The sequence below is a fragment of the Sinohyriopsis cumingii genome, chromosome 1, assembly GCF_028554795.1.
Source record: "Sinohyriopsis cumingii isolate HCF-2022 chromosome 1, ASM2855479v2, whole genome shotgun sequence".
Taxonomy (NCBI): Eukaryota; Metazoa; Mollusca; class Bivalvia; order Unionida; family Unionidae; genus Sinohyriopsis; species Sinohyriopsis cumingii.
Window position 1 is genome coordinate 78,663,539 of NC_142961.1, and position 19,531 is coordinate 78,683,069.

At 35.6% G+C, this 19,531-nt stretch overlaps 1 protein-coding gene across 3 annotated transcripts in view; it reads left to right on the forward strand.

Moving 5' to 3' along the window:
• LOC149807179 (neurocalcin homolog) overlaps nt 1-19,531 on the forward strand; it is a 144,598-nt gene that overhangs the window by 112,397 nt on the left and 12,670 nt on the right. For all 3 annotated transcript variants that reach the window (XM_089963184.1, XM_089963175.1, XM_089963191.1), the window contains one exon: nt 4,637-5,042. In XM_089963184.1, coding sequence (XP_089819310.1) covers nt 4,665-5,042 — 378 coding nt within the window. In that variant the 5' untranslated portion in view covers nt 4,637-4,664. The remainder of the gene's footprint in view (nt 1-4,636; nt 5,043-19,531) is intronic.

Sequence of the window (19,531 nt, forward strand, 5' to 3'; positions counted from 1 at the left end):
TGTGCATATGTAGTACTAGTACCATGTCCGGTATGGTGTTGTTCTTTCTTCTTTAAATAGATTGTGCCTTATGATTTGTTGTTAATTTGTTTCATCTTGGAAGAGGGTAAGGTATTGTTGTATTGTTTTTTTTAAAATAGATTAGGCAGTAACTTCTGGCTTATGATTGTTGGTTAATTTATTTCATCTGGGAAGGGAGTAGGGTATTGGTTTTTGTCAAATTGAAATAAGGCTTTTTCTTGGTATGTGATAGTGGCTCAGCAAAACCAGGTCATATACTCTGGTACTACTTTTGTATAATGGTATGGATTTGACATGACATGCTGGATAGTCTATAACTGTGTGAGTGAGCATTACTAATCCATACAGTACTTCCTCTGTTTGGTTTGGAAAATGTGAGTGTTGGATAGTGAATGTGGGTGTGCATAGTCATTAAGTGATAATCTTCCTAACACTACCTCCTATTTTACATCCAAATGTCTGCATGCACATCAGTTTGCAATTTTGTGGTTGTAGGTGTAGCTGTTGGTGAGTCAAGATGAGCCTTTGTCAATCAAGATCATACATGCCAACCATTACACTTTTGGTGTAATCATTGCGCCTTTTTTCACCAAATTACATCTTTTGCTGGACTGTATGTGGATTACTCCTTTTTTTGTACTTTAAACAAATAAAATTAAAATAAAGCAATAAAAAGTAGTTTTTATTATCGTCTCTTTATTACCACTCATATAAATTTGAGAATATTCTTAAAATGGTGACTGCTGTGTAAAAATAGCACACGAGTACTTTCCTTATTTGCTATTTATAGCAACTGTAAATGACCCATTTCTAAGAAAACAGACAGGTTTCTTCAAATGTGAACTCAGATTCATTACATTGATAAGGTAGTTAGTTAGTGTCCAGTCTTTACTTATAAAGAAAATGGCACCAGATGTTAAGTGAATGCTTTACAGTGTGAAGTTGTGGATGTTATATGATGGAAAATGTTAGAGCAGATGGATTTTTTTCAAACTTCAAAACATATCATATATGAAAAAAAGGACAAATCAACACTGCCTTACAAACTTTAAAAGAAGAATATGAGAGTAACGTAATACAGCACTCTAAGCACCTGGCTATTAGCATTGTAGAATTCCAGATTCTGGTCATTCAGTAAATATTAACGGTAGACATGTAGACTAGTTAAAGTGAGTGCTGAATATAGACTATTTGTGAATATATTTTGTGTTTGAATGTAGTTCTAATTAATATGGATTTTGCACTTTGTGACAAGAATTTCGAATAGCTGCAGAACCTGGTTAGTTGTAACAATGTATTCATGCTTGCGGTAAATTATGTAATATATAAAATACTCTTTTTACACCCAAATTACACTTTTCTGCCACTTATAATAGCAGTAATTACACTTATGCCTCTCAGGCGTTGACATGTATGCAAGATAAGCCTTTGTCAGCCTAGATACCATATATACCTACTTGTAATTCAAGTCAGACTGCAAATAACAAAGATACTGATCTGCCGTAGCATAATGCACCTGCAGATCAGGGTTAATGTTTTTATCTTCTACTGATTACTTCTAACAAACTACACAGACCTAGATCTGCTGGCACATCATGCGACAGCAGATCTGGTCTGTGCAGTTTACGGTTGGAATTGACTTTCAAGTGAGTATGTATATACAGTAGCTGTTGACTGATACATGTCCACCATGTTAGATCCAAAGGCCTTTAAGGTCATTTCATTTATTTAACCTTTAGACGTTCTTAAAATTACATTTTCCATAGAACCCACTGGGCATAGGATCATATTTAATGTTAACTTCCCATCAATTCCGATTGGGATATACTTAATGTAAAATTCCCATAGTGTACCCAATATACCATATCACCCTCCATAACTGCATATTGGGATTCAAGATTCTAATATCAACAATCATATCTTGCTCATATAGGGTAGGAATAAAAGATATTATCTTTGTAATTCGTAAGTATATCTTTCCATTTCATTGGTGTTATTTTTCATTAAATTACATTTGTTAATTAAATATATATTATTTGACTTTACAACTATTGCATCAATATCATAACAAAAGGTGTGAAATCATCCCCCAAAACTGTCCGTCTTATAAGCACAGGTTTGAGGGGCAGATTTATCGACCTGATATTACCCAACTCTACATATTGACTTATGTTGCTATACAGGTATTGCATGAAGACCAACAGGCACTGAAGTACATAATTACATATTAACAGCATGACTGAAAAAGAAGGTTACTACTGAAAATTTTATAGTAATTTATGTGTAAATTACACAGAATGTTAATGTAGCATGAAAATACTAATGCAATGGGTAAATCAATGAGTATGTGATGAAGAAAAATTAGTAACTGAGAAAATCTTGAGTAAGATGCTACCTTAATGCAGACTTCTAGTGAAGTCATTGCTGAGTTTACATCCTTATCACTTTTACCATGTACAGACCTTCCTGAATTGCAGATTTCCTTGCAGTTAGCATTATCGATGGATGGTTTATAATGATACCATAATTATGACTACCATATATGAAAGTACCCAAATCATGTAAATCCCAAAACTTACAAATCGTTGCAAAGCATATGCAAACTGGTGATTTGGATAAAGTCACATAATAACATCATTTAACCCTGACAGCACAATTTCAAGCATTTTCAAAAATATGTTTGCATTTCCTCCAATGCTTTCAATAGTGGATCTAAACAGTTACTCACAGACAAGACCAGCCGCTAAAACAGTGTAGACTTTGATCTGCTGGCACATTGTGTGTGAGCACACCAGGCTCTGTTTTGTTTGTTCTCCAGAACTGCATAGATGTAGATCTAAGAGTGTATTATGCAAAGGCAGAACTGGGTCTTTGTAGTTTGCAATTGGACTAGGTTTATAAGTGAGTAATTATGGTTGAAAAAATGTTAAAATAGCAGTTTTGTTAAATTTGTGTTCATGTTCTGTATACTTTTATTTTTTCCTGAAAATAAAGACCTTTGCAAAATATATTAAGGTTGATTTTTTGCATTTCCAATTGTTGGCATATATCAAAGTCTCTATTTCAAGTTTTGTCATCTGTCAAATCCATAAGACTGTACAATATATATTTGTAGCACTCATGAAAGAAAACCTTTTCATGGTGTAGTTGATAAATTCAGTACTGGCACATAATGAAATTTGGTATTTCTTTGAATCTTCTCATATTTGCCAGACAAACTGGGTACCATGGTAACCAATGCTTTGTATAAAACTTAATCAGCAATGTACCTACTTTTTCATGTGATATAGGAAATGTCTATACTTTAAATACTTTAATTACAGATTCTGTGACTGTATTTAATAAGAATCAGTTTCATCGTTATCTGACTTTTATCTCTAGTTAGATTTTCAAATCTGTGTTCCTTTGGTGTGTTTTTTCCCTCGTTATTTCAGGTTCACTAGGGTTTGTTTTTGCATGCTTCAATTCATCAACATCAACAAGAAATCAATCATCATGAAAAGAACCATGCGAAAACCCATTCTGTTGCCATGGTTGCAAGGATGAAAACATTCAAAGATTATGTTTTCATGTTTTCAATATTATTTTAATTTTTTCTGACATTTATCTGTCTTTAATGCTCGCAACTGATGGACACTTGTTCAGAATACTGAAGAATATCAGAAGAAATAGGTGTCTTCAAATAATGTCATTGAAGTAATTTGGACTTAAAGTTTGTATTTCTTGAAAGGAAAGGTCAGGTCAGATTTTGTCTTACACATTTTTCTGACTCCTTTATAATTTTGATTTGGAACTTTGCCCTTCAGTAACATGATGTTAGAGGGGCATCTATGTCTTGTGGACACATATTTAGTTTATATGCCCCCACTGCTTGCAGACATCTTGATTTGATCAAGTCCTTACATACATCATGAGAAACTTAATAGCAAGAATGTGCAAAACCACTCAGCATAGAAAATTTAAATTTTGCTTCCATGTTTGTATTTGTATGTAAATATGTCAGTGATCTAATTAGATTTTTTGGTATTCCAGCAATTTTTCACTTGTTTTTACACTCTTATTGGAAATTGTTGGACTTAGCATAATTAAGCAAAAACCTAAACGAGTTAGATAAATGAATTTTGGTTGGCTTATTTGAACTGGTATGTATGCGACATGATTAGATTTTCAAGACACTGCAGCAATTCTTTAATTTTTACATTTTTTAAAATTCTTTTAACAAAAACTCTGTTGGTACAGTTAAGCAAGAGCCACCTGAGGATATGCCTATTAGATTTAGTTGTCTTTATAATCATATCCAAGTGACATGATTAGATTGTCAGATCTTGTCAATTTTTCACATTTCCATCAATTTTTGCACTTTCCAGAGTCAGACTTTTGTGTCTATATTGGGCAGTGGGGGCATATGTGTTTTTTTTAGAAACTTAGCTCTATAATTTTCTTTTTAGTTCTGTAGATTGGGAATTTTTAAAAGGTAGTGACTATACAGTTTAATTTCTTGAAGTCTCTGTTCGTATCAAAATATTAATTCGTAATAAAAGCAGTTCAAATTTTCTTTTTGATATGAAAATCTGCCTCATATTAACACGAAGTTAATGGTGATATTTGTTCACAGGTAACAAAAGATAAACTGAGATATTGAGATGGGGAAGCAGAACAGTAAATTAAAGCCAGAACTTTTACAAGATCTTCGCGAGCAAACAGAATTCTCGGAAGAGGAACTACAGGAATGGTACAAAGGATTCCTTAAAGACTGTCCAAGTGGTCATTTGTCTGTGGAGGAGTTTAAGAAAATCTATGGAAACTTTTTCCCATATGGAGATGCATCAAAATTTGCAGAACATGTGTTTCGCACATTTGACACTAATGGAGATGGTACAATAGATTTCCGTGAATTTATTTGTGCTCTGAGTGTGACATCTAGAGGCAAGCTAGAACAGAAACTGAAATGGGCTTTTAGCATGTATGATCTAGATGGAAATGGATATATTTCTCGGCAAGAGATGTTGGAAATTGTCACGGTAAGTAAGCATTGCATCTAGCATAGAATATCTTATTGTATCCATTAGATTGTAGCATGTAGGCCGTCTTTTTTTCTATCATTACCATTTTTGATGAGTTTTTTCTGTGCCAGCGAGGACAAATAATTTGTATGAAATTACTTGATGGAAGATTGTCTCAATGTTAATAAATTAGAAGGGCCTCAAGCTGGGTTCATCAGCTTTCTGATTAAGGGTTCTGAAGTTATGAATATTGATCATTTTTGTGACATATAAAATAGCAAGCTAATTATATAAAGTTTAGTCCTTGAAGATTTTCAGCTCGCCAGGCTGTTGGGTATGTCCATCTGTCCAGTGGTCAGCAATTTTATTTTACCACTCTAGATGCCATATTTCTGATTCAGTTATGATAAGTTTGGGATATGGGCTTATATCATTAAGCTCTCATATGAGTTTGATAACGAGTGAGAGCCCAGAGCTTGAAAACTCGCTTGCCCAATTCAAAAGGATGCATGACAATGTTAGGTGGTTAGTTAACTTTCAAATCCCATGTCGAATCAGGTAAGCACTGATCTTGTACAGACCAGTGTTTCTTTAATGAATTGGATGTTTTGTTGGCAATTTTGCTAACTTTGTTTATGGAAAGTCCATAATTTCAACCGAAGTTATCCATTTCGTTTGATCAAGCGCAGACAAGTGTTTTGCTTACATTAATACATGTATATACATACTTACAAGAGAGAGAACAGACTGGTGCCAGTTTGTAATTACCTACAACAGGTGTTCAAAGTGTTACAAAATAAGTTCCATAAGATAAACATTCACACAAACAAGTTTATGTTAGCATCATTAACTTTTATATTTTAATAATATCTGGTCAGGAGTTTCAATAGAAATCTTTAATCAGTGAGTTTTTGCCCTTTACTTGTACAGGAATCACCACCTACAATTCCAGAAATTTGAAAATGTTCCTGTTAAAAGTTGCATAATACATTGCCTCAGCTATTCTGCTGGAGACATTTCATGCAATTAAGTTTAGCACCTTCATCGTTTGATACAGATAGGTTTAAGCCTAGAAGACACTTTTTTCTGATTCAGGATCATTTAAAGTGCATGCATGACACATGATTCAGTCACCGTCGAACAGAAACAAGTATTCCGTCTCTTTAGTTTCACTATGATTACAATCATGAGTGGTGACCAGATGCTAAATAATCAGTCAAGGTACACTTGACTTCTGGCAAAATGAAAACTCAAAAATTGGTTTGTAATAAAATTTCAGAGTTACACAATTTATGCAGTCAAGAGGTTATGATGTGAAACAGAAACATAAGATTGGCTCGTTGATGCTTTCTGATACAGTACACAAATAACAGAAGTGGTGGTTTGACCTAATTACAACAGAAAAAGGCATGTAACAAGGATAAAGTGCAAAATGGATGCAACACACATACTGTAACATAAGTTTATTAAAAGTAATCACTCCTCCTTGAATTCTGTCAGAAATGAATATGTAATTTATTTATAATTTTATCATATTTTCAATACATATACTTATAATGTAGTATATATATATACAATATGGTATAAGAGGTTTTTTGCCCTGGACTTTGTCCATTTAGTTTGTGTATTGTTCAGAAAATTAAAATTTTTAAGCAAACTGACACTGACAAACATTTGACACATAAAGGTATAATTATTTTATTCTTTGAAGTCCTTAGAATAAAAACAGATAATATCTCAAAGGAAAGTCCCATTATGATGACAATAAACCTCTAAAACAAGAAATCAGAATGCAAATGCTAGATGCGTCAATGATAATTGATGTCATGTACAGGTGACTTGCAGTGGATGTGGTAGGCTTTTTGTTTGCAGTCCTCTTAGATCTTTAATTAGTTATGCAAAATGATAATCCAAGCACAAGTGAAACTCTTATTTATTGCATGCTATAGAACAATTAATTCATGTTCCCTTTCATCATTGAAGTAACAATGCAATCAAAGAAATTTGGACCCCAAACTCAGTACATTGAAAGAGCTTGATAAAACGTGTTGATATAAGTGAAGGTGTGTATTTGTGAGAGATGGATGAAACAATAAGGTATATCTGTTGGTATGTTAGACTGTGTGTATTTGTATTTCAATGTTCTGCATAGAAAGCGTCCATTAAACATTGATTTCTTAGCCATCTGGACCACCTTGGCAATTCTGTGAAATAAAAGTAAGACTTGGATGTATGTTGTCATAGTAATTTGCCTAAAACTGATATGTTATTTTTCATAAAGTTTGGCTTCACATGTATAAAGTAGTATTTTCACCCAGGTGCTTGATTGATAGGTGCTTTTTAAAGATAAACAAAACCAGCTGTTTTACCGTTCTTGAGTCATCTTTTCACTTGCGCTAGACATGTGGTAGTAAATATATCCACTGATATTGTTTTAACCGCATGGTTGATATTTATTGTGAGATTGCAGTTAATATAATTTTTCTGTAATAGAAGCAGCCGACCTCATACATGTTCAGGTCAAATTGCCCAAATGTCATAATTTAACACAGGTTTATGTCTGCTAACATGGACAATGTCCTGTCACTTACCCTGTCAGACTCAGACATGTCAGAGTTTTCAGAATTTGATATTAATGAAATTGGAGCAAATATGGAAGCATCCTTAAAATCCACCACTCTGCTTGGAGTTGTTTCAAATACAGCAATGTCAGGAAACTGGAATGAAGCCCTCTTTGATATAGAGTGTGATGACAATACATGACACTGATCAAAATTTACTAGATGAGGCATGGAAGTTGCCTTAACTTAAAGTTCCCCAATTAAGGAAACAACATTTCAGAGTCTCTGGCACAGCTGTTTAAAATGCTGCAACAATATCATTGTATCACTAATAACATTGTGGACAAATACAAAATTCCCGCAAACTGCAACAAAATGGGACCCCTTAAGTTAACCCAGAAGTTTGGGGAGAATTGAACAAATTGTACAATCTGCTGACAAGAATTTTTGAGACTCAAAACTTTCGATCACAACTGACATTATGCCCATAGTTATAAACTTGCTGCTTTTGTAAAAGCACATATTTCCATTACTCCTGATATAAAGGAATGCAATTAGACTAATTGGCCAAGTTCAATATAACATTTCTGTCTGCAGATGATACATGTCAAGACCTCATTTAAAAAAAACAGTATTCCAGTCTGTGCACTATGAACACACCCATTTCCTCTCATTTCCTTGGTGATGATGTGGCCCAAAAATAAAGAAATGTTAGATCGAATTTCGCCTTAGGCAAGATGATTATGTTTCTAATTCCAGTGGAAGAGGTAGGGGATATTATAGATGGGGCCCACCAGACCATAAAGGGGCAGAGGATTCAACAGATATCAACCATATAATAACCCCAAACAGTATGGCCACCTGAATGCAACTTAATGGCAGGAGAAAACTGCATGTCTCAAAAGATAATCAACTTCTCCAATAGTTAAATTCTTGCATTGCAAAAATATATAATTGTCTTGCAGAATGGAAATTGTTGACAAGTGGATTTTACAAGCAGTTGTTGCTTACAAGATTGAATTTGATGAAATTCCATGTCAAAGCAGGTTTCCATATGAAGAACATGAGATTCTGATGAAGTGATAAGGAAAGGTGCTATTATTTCTTCTTTTTGTGAAAAGAGAGGGTTATTTAGTCCAGCATACCTATCCGACCTCACCCATGTGTACACACCAGCAAGATACTTACGCTCCTCTTCTGACAATCGTATACTCATTATTCACACTAGGAAAACAAAGTCATATGGACAGTGTTCTTTTGCATACCAGGGCCCAGCAACATGGAATGAATTGCCCACTGGACTTAGACACAAAGACACAGTGATCCCCTTCAAAAGTGCTCTCAAATTTCAACTTATTTCAACTGCAAGGACAAACTTAAAGACCTAATAATGCTTCCTACCTTAAATATTCTCAGCATGTTTTTATGTTTTCTAATTTCATGGTGTTTGTTTTTGTAATCATATCATTATATATGTTTTTTATCTTATAGGTGTTGTCTAATGTTGTAAAGCGCTTAGAGCTTCTAAAGATTAGGTGCTATACAAAGTCCTCATTATTATTATCTGACCAGTCATAAATTTGAAGACCTTGAATGGTTTTGTCATCTACGAAAATTTTAAGTAAAAAAGTTTTTCTTATGGTTTTGAACTAATACAGGAGACTTTTTTTTTACATCTGTTGCATATTCCAGTGTTCCCTTACATATTTAGGTTAAAAAATGTCTTAAATTTAAGTAGAATGAAATAATTTATAAATTTATTTGTTTATTTGTTTACCCTTTGGGATTTCCAGTGTACCAAGAGTCTTCCCGACAATTTTGAAACTGCTGTATTTGTGGTTCAGAAAACTAGGTATTCTGTGTTCATACTACATTGATGACTCCATGAACATGAACAATCCTGTGCCTTGAAAATACAAATGTAATGCTGGAAAAGATAATATATCTTGGGTTTACTATTAATCTTCTTTTGGATTTCTTATTGATTCAGTAAAGTTTAGAGTCTTCCTTACAGATGCAAAAGTTCAAAACATTATAAACATTGCCAATCATTTGTTGGTCAAGACAGCTATCTGAATAAGAGAGTTAGCATTATTTCTTCATTTACATGTTGATACTTTTCAAGTAGTTTTACAAGGGTCAGTGCATTATCTCTATTTGGAAAGAGACCAATTTCTTGGTCTTACATATTTCCAGAACTTAAAATGGTGGTCTGAAAACATAAAAAAATATAATGGTAAAATATCAAACCCATACCAGTTGATTTTTGTTGCTCCAGAATATGTCCACACTATGTCTAATCAGTATATTGGTGGCCATTGGTCAGTTGAAGAATCCAATTATCACATTAATTATTTAGAAATTATTGCCATCTTCCATGCATTGAGATTTTTTAGTGATCTAGTTACATGTATTAATAAACATCTTGGTATTCAAACAGACAATAAATGTACATCGTCATACATTAATATGTGTGGAATGCAATCAACAGAAATGGATGCTCTTTTAAAATCTATTTGGGAATTGTGCCTCAAAAGAGATTTTTACATTTCAGCCATCTGCTTACCTGGAGCTGATAATATTTTGGCCAATTTCTGTTCCAGAAAGTTTTCAGACTCCGCTTAGTGGATGTTGAAAAAAGACATTTTTTGAACCAGGCATTGATTTACTTGCTTTTAGGTTAAATTTTCAAATTTTAATATTTCATGGACTCCAGAGCAAGGAGCAGGTAAGTGTGATGCTTTTCTTTTTTCTGTCATGAATTTCAACCTTGCTAATAGTGACAAAGTTAAGAAGCCACTATGATAATTTCATATTGGCCATCTCAAGACTGGTTTTTTTACTTATGGATTGTATTGTTGATATTCCTGTCAGGCTACCTCGACACCTTGACCTGCTTATATTCTCACATTCCAGAGAGATTCATCCTCTGAAGGAAAAATTGAAGCAGATAGGTGTGGTTGCATCAGGCCAAACCTTCAAAATAGCCGTTGAACTCCTCTAATTCTTGAGGAAAAGGCACACAAAAACAGCTTGACCATGCATGGAGGAGGTGGAACATTTGATGATCTGCCAGGGAAAAACAATCCCAACAGTGCATCTAAAGAAACTGTTTCTTCAGATATGCTTAAGTTATCTTGTATTCCTTGGTAAATCCGATAGTGTTGTAAATACTCAAAAGTTCTTGCTGTTACAGACTCTATAATTACTAGGTTAGAATTGGTGTTCTAAACCACTTTTAATTACAAGATTTATGAGAAGTGTTTTCATTGTGAATCCACCTCAAGCAAAGTAATGCATTCCCTTGGGATGTTTGACAAGCAAAGTATGCATTCAGTTGGGATGTTGAAAAAGTGCTCAGATATTTAAGTAATTTGTTTCCACTGCAGAGTGTGTGTGTGTGATTTGGATTATTAATGTAACATTAACAATTTGAGTTACATCGCTATAGTGTCTACAGTGTGGCAGTTTATAGTGATGTATAGCACTGGGGCATCTTGCTGCAGACATGTAGCATGATGTCCCCCCAAGTCACATTATCCTAACATTGGCTGACCAGTCCTAACACTAACCTCTTATTGCTGAGCACCAAAGAAGGCAGTTGCTAGTACCATTTTATATGTCTTTGGTATGACAGCCAGGCATTGAGCCCATGACTCCCGCATCCAAGGTGAATGCTCTAACCACTTAGGCCACTGGAGTGGTCTCCCCTGCAAAATGTAGATCTTTGTTGCTGTCATTTAAAACAGTGGCTCTTCTAGCATTTTTCATGATAGCAAGGGCACAAACACTGATTGCCATGAATATTCATAATTTGTGTATATCAAAAAAGGAGGATCATTTTTATTCTCTGCTTTACTTGAAACATCCAGAAAAAGGAAAGAGTTTTTTTTTTAAATCCCCCCATTTGTCTGAGGATAGAATTTATCCAATGCACACACTTTTACTTTACCTTGACATATTCGTATGTTAGAAAATGGGATCTGTTCCTTGTGTCATTCCATACTGTTAAAGCCATTACAAGTCGCACATTAACAAGGTGGTTAAAAATGGTGCTACAACTATCGGGCATTAATATTCAGTATTTTAAAGTGCATTTATGTCATTTAGCTTCAACATCAGCACCCATATGGGAGATTGTTCCCATTAGGAAATCAGAACAGCTGATTAGTCCTTAACCAAGAATTTTCACGAATTATACTTACGAGATATAAATTTCAATAAGACTTTTGTACAGTTCTACAAATGAAATGATTGCTGAATTTGTGTGTTTTTGTTGTCTTTCTTGATACATTCTGCTTTATACATGTGAAGCCAAAAGAGGCTGAGCATGTATGAACCCTCTCAGTGATATGTTCTCATCCTGTTATGGTGTGGTGTAGCCAACAAAAACTCAGTTAAAATATGACTCATGGAGGGTAAAACAGCTGGTTTTACATGACTATGTCATGTGATTTTATTTTAAAAAGCACATCTCAAGCAGGCACCTGGGTGAAACTGCTACTTGATACATGCTCAGCCGCAGGCTTACTCTAATAACACTCCCCATCCATCTCATGTAAAGTATGCTTGGATGGGGGCCCATTTTGTTTTGCTAGAAATTTCATTTTGCAATGTTTAATATAAATTTGCATTTGTAACTATGAGAGGATTAAATTTGATCCCAGGTTATTAAGGTGTGTAGACCTGTTCATTCTCAAAGCAAAATGTGGGGGTGGGGAGACGTCCATTATTTGTCAGTTTTAAAAACAATCTTCTTGTTATTTGCTTGAGTACATGTTAAGAATCATCAGACTGTACTTTAATTTCAACTGAAGATGTGTTTTAAGGTTCCCCCAACACTTAATCAAATTATCACATACTAAAGCTCAAGTATTGATTTCGGACACACTGAAATGTCAGGATTTATGTGGATTGCCTAATTATGTCCTACCTAGTGGGTATATATAGATTGGGTTCAGCTCATTCAAAATTACTTTGATTTTGGTGGAATGTATAACATATGAACATGGAAGGAATTGGAAGCCTATCCCAGTGAAATTTCCTGAGGGAAAAGCAAACAATGTCTCCAGCTTCATTATGCAATCACTGTCAGCATCATCAATAATAGTGGCTTGAATGGCTTACAGTAGCCAGAAATCTTATCATGATACAGTTGGAGATAAGACTTAATGAAATTTTGACAGAGGGTGTGGCAAACATTGAAATATATTATGTGAAAAGGGAGGTGCAGTTTTGTCTAGATATGAACACAGGGGCTCGTATCATTGCTTAAAATTTACCTTTCATACATGTACTATATAATAACTACAAGGAAGGACAATTATCACCTTTCTTGCATGACCTAATTAAGAATAAATGCTGATATTTCAAGCTACACTTTGCGTAGCTTAATAAATTTGGTACCCATATTTAGGTCTGGCGTTTGACTGTATCCCTATCCAAAGTTTGATTTAATATGATATGTTTAAGGAATGCCAGGCCATTTTCCCATGTTACCACTCCACATGGCCCTGATCACACACGCTTAATATGCAAGTAAATCCCGCTGAATGGAAGACTGTCCTCTCATTGGTTAAAAGAAAATGATGTCCTGCATTTATTTATAACTTATTTTCAATTGGCCAATTCCATTCAGTGCACTGTTCTTGCATATTAAGCGGGCTCAATCATGGCCATGTCAAGCAGTAGCATGGGAAAATGGTCTGGCATTCTTTAAAGGTATGATAATAAGCCAGACTTTGGAGACACATATAAAGTCAAATGCCTGGGCTAAACATCGGTACAAAATTTATTATTTTATGCGAAATGTAGCTTGAAATATTAACATTTATTCTTAAATAGGTCGCATGAGAAGGAGAGAAGTGTCCTCCCTTGTAGTTATTATATAGTACATGTATGAAAGGTAAATTCTAAGCAATGATACGAGCCCTGTGGATATGAACAAGTGATTTCTTCACGACAGTCAGGATAACTTCATCCCAGTATTCATTCAGGAGATGGAAAAAATGAGGCCTCTACCAAAATAAAAAAAGTGGGGACATTTTTTACAAGAACAGGTTGCAAATATCCTTTTCTGGTTCTTGTAACACTTGCATCCTGATTTATTAACTTCTTCAGTATATACTCCCTCTTCTGGCATTGTTGAGTTATAGTCAGACTACAGCAGTTTTCTAGTTTCCTTTTCCACTACAATAAACTGTATCCACAATTTATATGTTATTTTAGCGCACAATGAAATCTTAGCAAACTATGCTTTAGACTGACACATCAGCAACTGATTCCATGTATATAATGTTGGAACAGTAAATATTTATTGTAGAAATTAATAAACTGAGTATCTTTTATCATTATTAGCCTCACCTGTTTGCAAGCCTTCCATGCTGAGATTTTAATTAATCATGCTGGCATAACCATTCTTTGTTGGAATTTATATTTAACATTTGATTTGACTTATTTTTCTCCCAGTACATGTGTACTTCAAATAAAAATGTTGCTGTGCTTTTACTAAAAAAAAAAATCTTCTCTTCTTTGCTTATTCTGTCAGTGATCATCATCTGTGTGCTCCTAATTAGACCCCAGGTTATTCAAACTCATTAAGACATTTATGTCAGCCCATGATGGGATGCTTTGGCAATAAGCAGATTCTGTTCAATAAGCTTGGGATTTGCGTACATCAATCAAATCGAAATCAACCATAATGATCTTTTATCATTACTGTCTTTGGTCTTGTTTTGTGTGCCTTGCACCAAAGATGAAAAAAACAAACAAGGGTACTTGCAGCCTAAAATAATGAACCCTGTAAAGACCCAACTGTAGCTTCAAAAGCTTGGGGACAATAGAACAGAAGTATTGTTGAGTTAATTGATGTTTGGTACATGTAGCACAATGAGAGACCATGTAATGTCTCACTGCATAACATACCAGCAGGATCTGTGTTGTTTGTTCTACTGATTACTCCCAACCAATTGTATAGACCCAGATCTGCCAGCATATTACATGATGGCAGATCTGGGTCTTTGCACTTTGCTGTTATAAGCAAGCACATGTATGTGCATTAATTCTTGATGTTTCCTTAGCTACTAGTAGGACTCATGCCACATTATTGGTTATTGCAAGTTGTTTCTTTAACCAATGATGGATTCAATGACAGGTATCAAGAACTCCCTGCATTACACTGAATATTTAGTGTGCACAGCCATGTAACATGGCTTAACTAGTTTAGGTGCCTTGTTAGAGATCCTGCCTTGTTCTGACCAGAGGATAAATAGGGAAGGAGATCAATACAAAATCATACTAATCTGGTGCCTGTCTGACCCTAATTACCCTTTTAGTGTTTAGGCAGAGAATTTATTGCATTAATAAATCATCCAACTTTCAAATCACTCACTGACTTAATTCAGATAATTCCAGAGTACCATATATACTTACTTATAAAACATGTCAAACTGTAAACAATAAAGATCCTGATCTGCAGAGGCATGATACACCTACAGATCAGGATCTGTGTTGTTTATTCTACTGATTACTCCTAGCAAACTGCACAGACCCAGATCTGCAGTGCATTATGCCATGGCAGATCTGGATCTGTGCAGTTTGCAGTTGGACTCATCTTATAAGCGAGTATCGATGGTATTTTAAATTACTTTCATACAGTTTAAACTATTCTCATATGTGATGCATGATGTAATTGGAAGTACATGTGAATATTAGAATGACAAGATTTAGGCTATGATTAAAAGAAACATGTACGGAAGAATTATTTTTCACTTGCAAACGTTTAAGGGGCCCTGAGTGGTCTAAAGCGCTCTACGTTATGGATCACTGCCATCTCACCTCTGTCTGTGCCGGTTCAAGTCTCGGATTCAGCCAATGTGGGTATGTGAGAAAGCTTGCCAGTAGCTTCTCATGGGTTGGTGGTTCTTTCCAAGGTTTTCCCGGGTTCTTCCTCCACCATTAATACTGGCCGCCATGTATAGCCTATTGTGTGCTGAAAAGTGGCATTAAACCCACAACAACAACAACAGCAAACATGTAATATTTTTTCTTCAGGATTTTAGTCTCATCAAGAACCTCGATGTTATACTGTGTATGTATATAGCACTTTTCAGACATGGGGATTATCAAGTAGATCTTCATTCACTTCTCAGGTACATGGCCTCTCACGGCCATCAAGGAAGAAACCTTGATAACAGTCCACCTTGCTATTACATACATAGTATGGACATGGCTTGGTATCTTTCCATACCAATATTTTTTGAGTCAGGGTGCCAATAATTTTCACAATTTGCAAGATATTAGTTAAACTTTCTCTAAGAAATCACAACATGATAACTATATGGGGGGTACCTACACTGTAATTATTTTACTGACAATGCTTTTATATATATATATTGATTTGGACTACTGTATATGCTCACTTTTGTGTAGAGTCCAGTTGCAAACTGCCCAAAGCCAGATCTGCCTTCACATAATGCACTGGTGGTGCAGGGTCCATGTTGCTTGCAGTTAGACTTGTATGTATGTAAAAGCAGTATTTATACATGTATCTAGATACATCATTATGCAGTAGATGCTTTAGATATCATGATGGTTCAGCTAGTTATCCTCCAGATTTTTGAAGAAAAGTTGGCATAATGTCATCCTTCCCATCTGGATGTGTGCATATGTAATGTTGTGTTTGTGCTTTTGGGATTTTTAAGGTAGTTGTATCATTCTGGTTATATCACTACAATGTCAGCAGTGTGACAGTTTATAGTGATGTATAGCACTGGGGCATCATGTCACAGACATGTAACCTCTTAAAGCAGAGTACCAAGTAAGGCAGCTGCTAGTACCATTTTTATAAGTCTTTGGTATGACTCATCTGGGGTTCAAGCCTGCGACCTCCCGCATCTGAGACAAAGGCTCAAACCACTTAGGCCACCAGAGCGGTCCATATGTAATGTTGAGCATCTTCTCCTTCAATGTCTGCAGCAGAGACTTTACATTTTTGGGTATTATTGAGGGTGTGGGTGGGTCGTAGACAGACACAACAGTGTTAGATTTCAATTCATCCCCTAAGGATGGGGCTTGGTGTTGGGTACACTTACCATATGCATTGTGGCTACTTGTGGGAGAGGAAAAACTGTTATGCCTAAGACTTTTATGAGATTTTAATTTATGATTTAATTTTCTTTTTTCATCGTTTCTTTTCCGTCTCTTTTAGTGCATAAAAGTGCATAAATGCACAAACTATTCAAGGGTCTATGCCACATAATTTCTTTAGATAGGTGTCCTTTACAAAAGTTGAAGCATGAATATAGAGATTGAAGAAAATAAATAAATTAAAGAAAAGTGTTTATAAATGACTGTTATGCAGCATATGTCCTTTATATGGAGGTACCCTCTAAAAAACCCATAGTCATTAAAACTGAAAAACCTCCTCATGAACCCCAAAGATGTGAATAGTAATAATACATTACCTACTGTTATTACAATGGTTATAGTAATAATACATTACCTACTGTTATTACAGTGGTTATAGTAATAATACATTACCTACTGTTATTACAATGGTTATAGTAATAATACATTACCTACTGTTATTACAATGGTTATAGTAATAATACATTACCTACTGTTATTACAATGGTTTCATTTTCCAGGTGCTAGTCCCCAATCAAAAGTGCATTCCCTCCTCCACTCCAATTAGTAATTGGAGGCTTAGAAAAAAAATAAACACTCCCAGTGTCATACCTTATTCACTTTTATTATTCAGAACACTGTCCTTCTTTTCCTTGGACTCTCAGCATATGTTTTATGAAACATGTCAAAATCTGTGTTGTATCTTAAATTTTCTCCCCAGTTTTTTTGGCTTTCATTTTTACATTTTCATTTATCTATGCCCTTGTGTTTATTTTCAGTATTTTGGTGCATCAGCTAGCTAATGACCCTCCCTTTTCCCATCCTCCAGCTACAGAGGAAATGGGGGAGGGCTGCAACTCCTTTCTTTCTGTATCAAGAGGGTTCACCACTCCTTTTCTTCAAGAAGAGAGAATTAAAGAGATAGTTCTTTCATGACCTATGAGCAGAAATAGGATCGTGGATTTTCCATGCTTATGGACACTACTGAGTTTGAGGAGGTCCCAATTTCATCTGTTCATTTTCCTCCTCTAGTGTGTACAACACCATTCCTTTTTACTGGTCAGGTGACAGATGACGAAGAGAGATGGACATTCAGTAAGGCAGTAAACAGAGTTTGCCATCCTCTTGCCCCAGATCTGTGTCTGATTCTTTTGTGATCTTCAGACACCAGAATCTTAAGACACTGCTCAAGATCTGTATATCAAGACAGGAACACAGATGCTGTTCCACATAACAAGAGTGTTAGAGAAGACTACCTCACTCTCCTGGGGACCCTGAATGTGGTAGCAGATCTAGTTACAAAGGAAGACTTCACATAAGGATGCTCTATTTTTAGCTTGGATTCCTTTGGAATCCAGAAATTGCCATCATCAGAGAATCTGGTTAAATCAAGACAGGTTTCTAGCCAGAATACCACCGAATCTCGTTCATGTATACCAAAACCACAGACACTCACCTAGGGCCAGACAGAGGGGTGTAGTCCTTCAGAGCTTGAGATTTTGGGAGGTGTCTTCACATCAAAAACCTAGAAATGTGTGACATTTTCCTGGCACTACAAGGGTATGTTAACCTTGCAAGACATCACTATGTAATTGTTAGCATGGATATCATAATGATCATGATGTGGCAAGGAGACATTCCTGCCCCATCTCTTTCTTTTGAAATTTGGAGCAGCCAAAGATGGTCAGCTTTGAAGGCAATCACTCTCAGAGGCAGTCACATTCCATGCAAGTAAACAGTAAGCAGGTGGAGTGGTTGTCCCAAGCAGCCTTATTTTTTAAATACTGTGGAAACCTACATGAATTTATTCACTTGCTTTTTTCATAAAAAAGAAGAGAAGTCCAGGGATATTGATATAACCTCAAATTGTCCATCTAGGTATCAATTACACTACAGCATACCTCCGAAGCTGCCAAATTAAAATTTAAAAAAAATAAGTCCATGGATTTTCCATCTGTCCCTTTATATCAGTTACACAACAGCATCCAATTCATGGCTGCCTAGTTGAAATTCACTAATTAAGCCCATGTACATTCTGACACCCTCCATATGTCCATTGTTTATGTCATTTATACAATGGCATCCAGGGGCCCCAAGTGGCCGAGTGGTCTAAAGCGCTCACCGTTCCAGATCACTGCCATCTCACCTATGGCTGCGTGGGTTCGAGTCCAAGGCTTGGCTAGCTTGGGTACGTAGGAAAGCCTGCCAGTAGCTTCTCATGGATCAGTGGTTCTTCCCTGGGTTTTCCAGGGTTCTCCCTCCACCAGTTATACTGGTCGCCATGTGTTGCCTATATTGTGCTGAAAAATGGCGTTGAACCCTACAACAACAACAACAACAACAACAATGGCATCCACTCCCTAGCTGCCTAATTGAAATTCACTAAATAGGTCCATGCATGTTCTGACATCCTCCATCTCTCCCATTATATCAGTTTCACAACAACATCCACTCCCAGGTTGCCTACTTGAAATTCACTAAGCCCAAGTAAATTCTGACACCCTCCATCTCTCCCATTATATCAGTTTCACAACAGCATCCACTCCCTGACTGCTTAGTTTGAAATTCATTAAATAAGTCCAAGGATATTCTCATACTATCAGTCTGACCATCTTTGTGTATCCATTCCACTACAGCATCCTCTTCTAAGCTGCCAAATTAAAATTCACAAAATGAGTCCATATGATAATCATTTCAACTGCATAAAAGGGTATTTTTGGGGTGTGCTTTACCCTGTGATCCAAAGTGGTGGGTGGGGTTGCTAAAGCAAAAATGCACTCGAATTAAATTTCATTGCAGTTTTAGATTTTCTTGAACGAA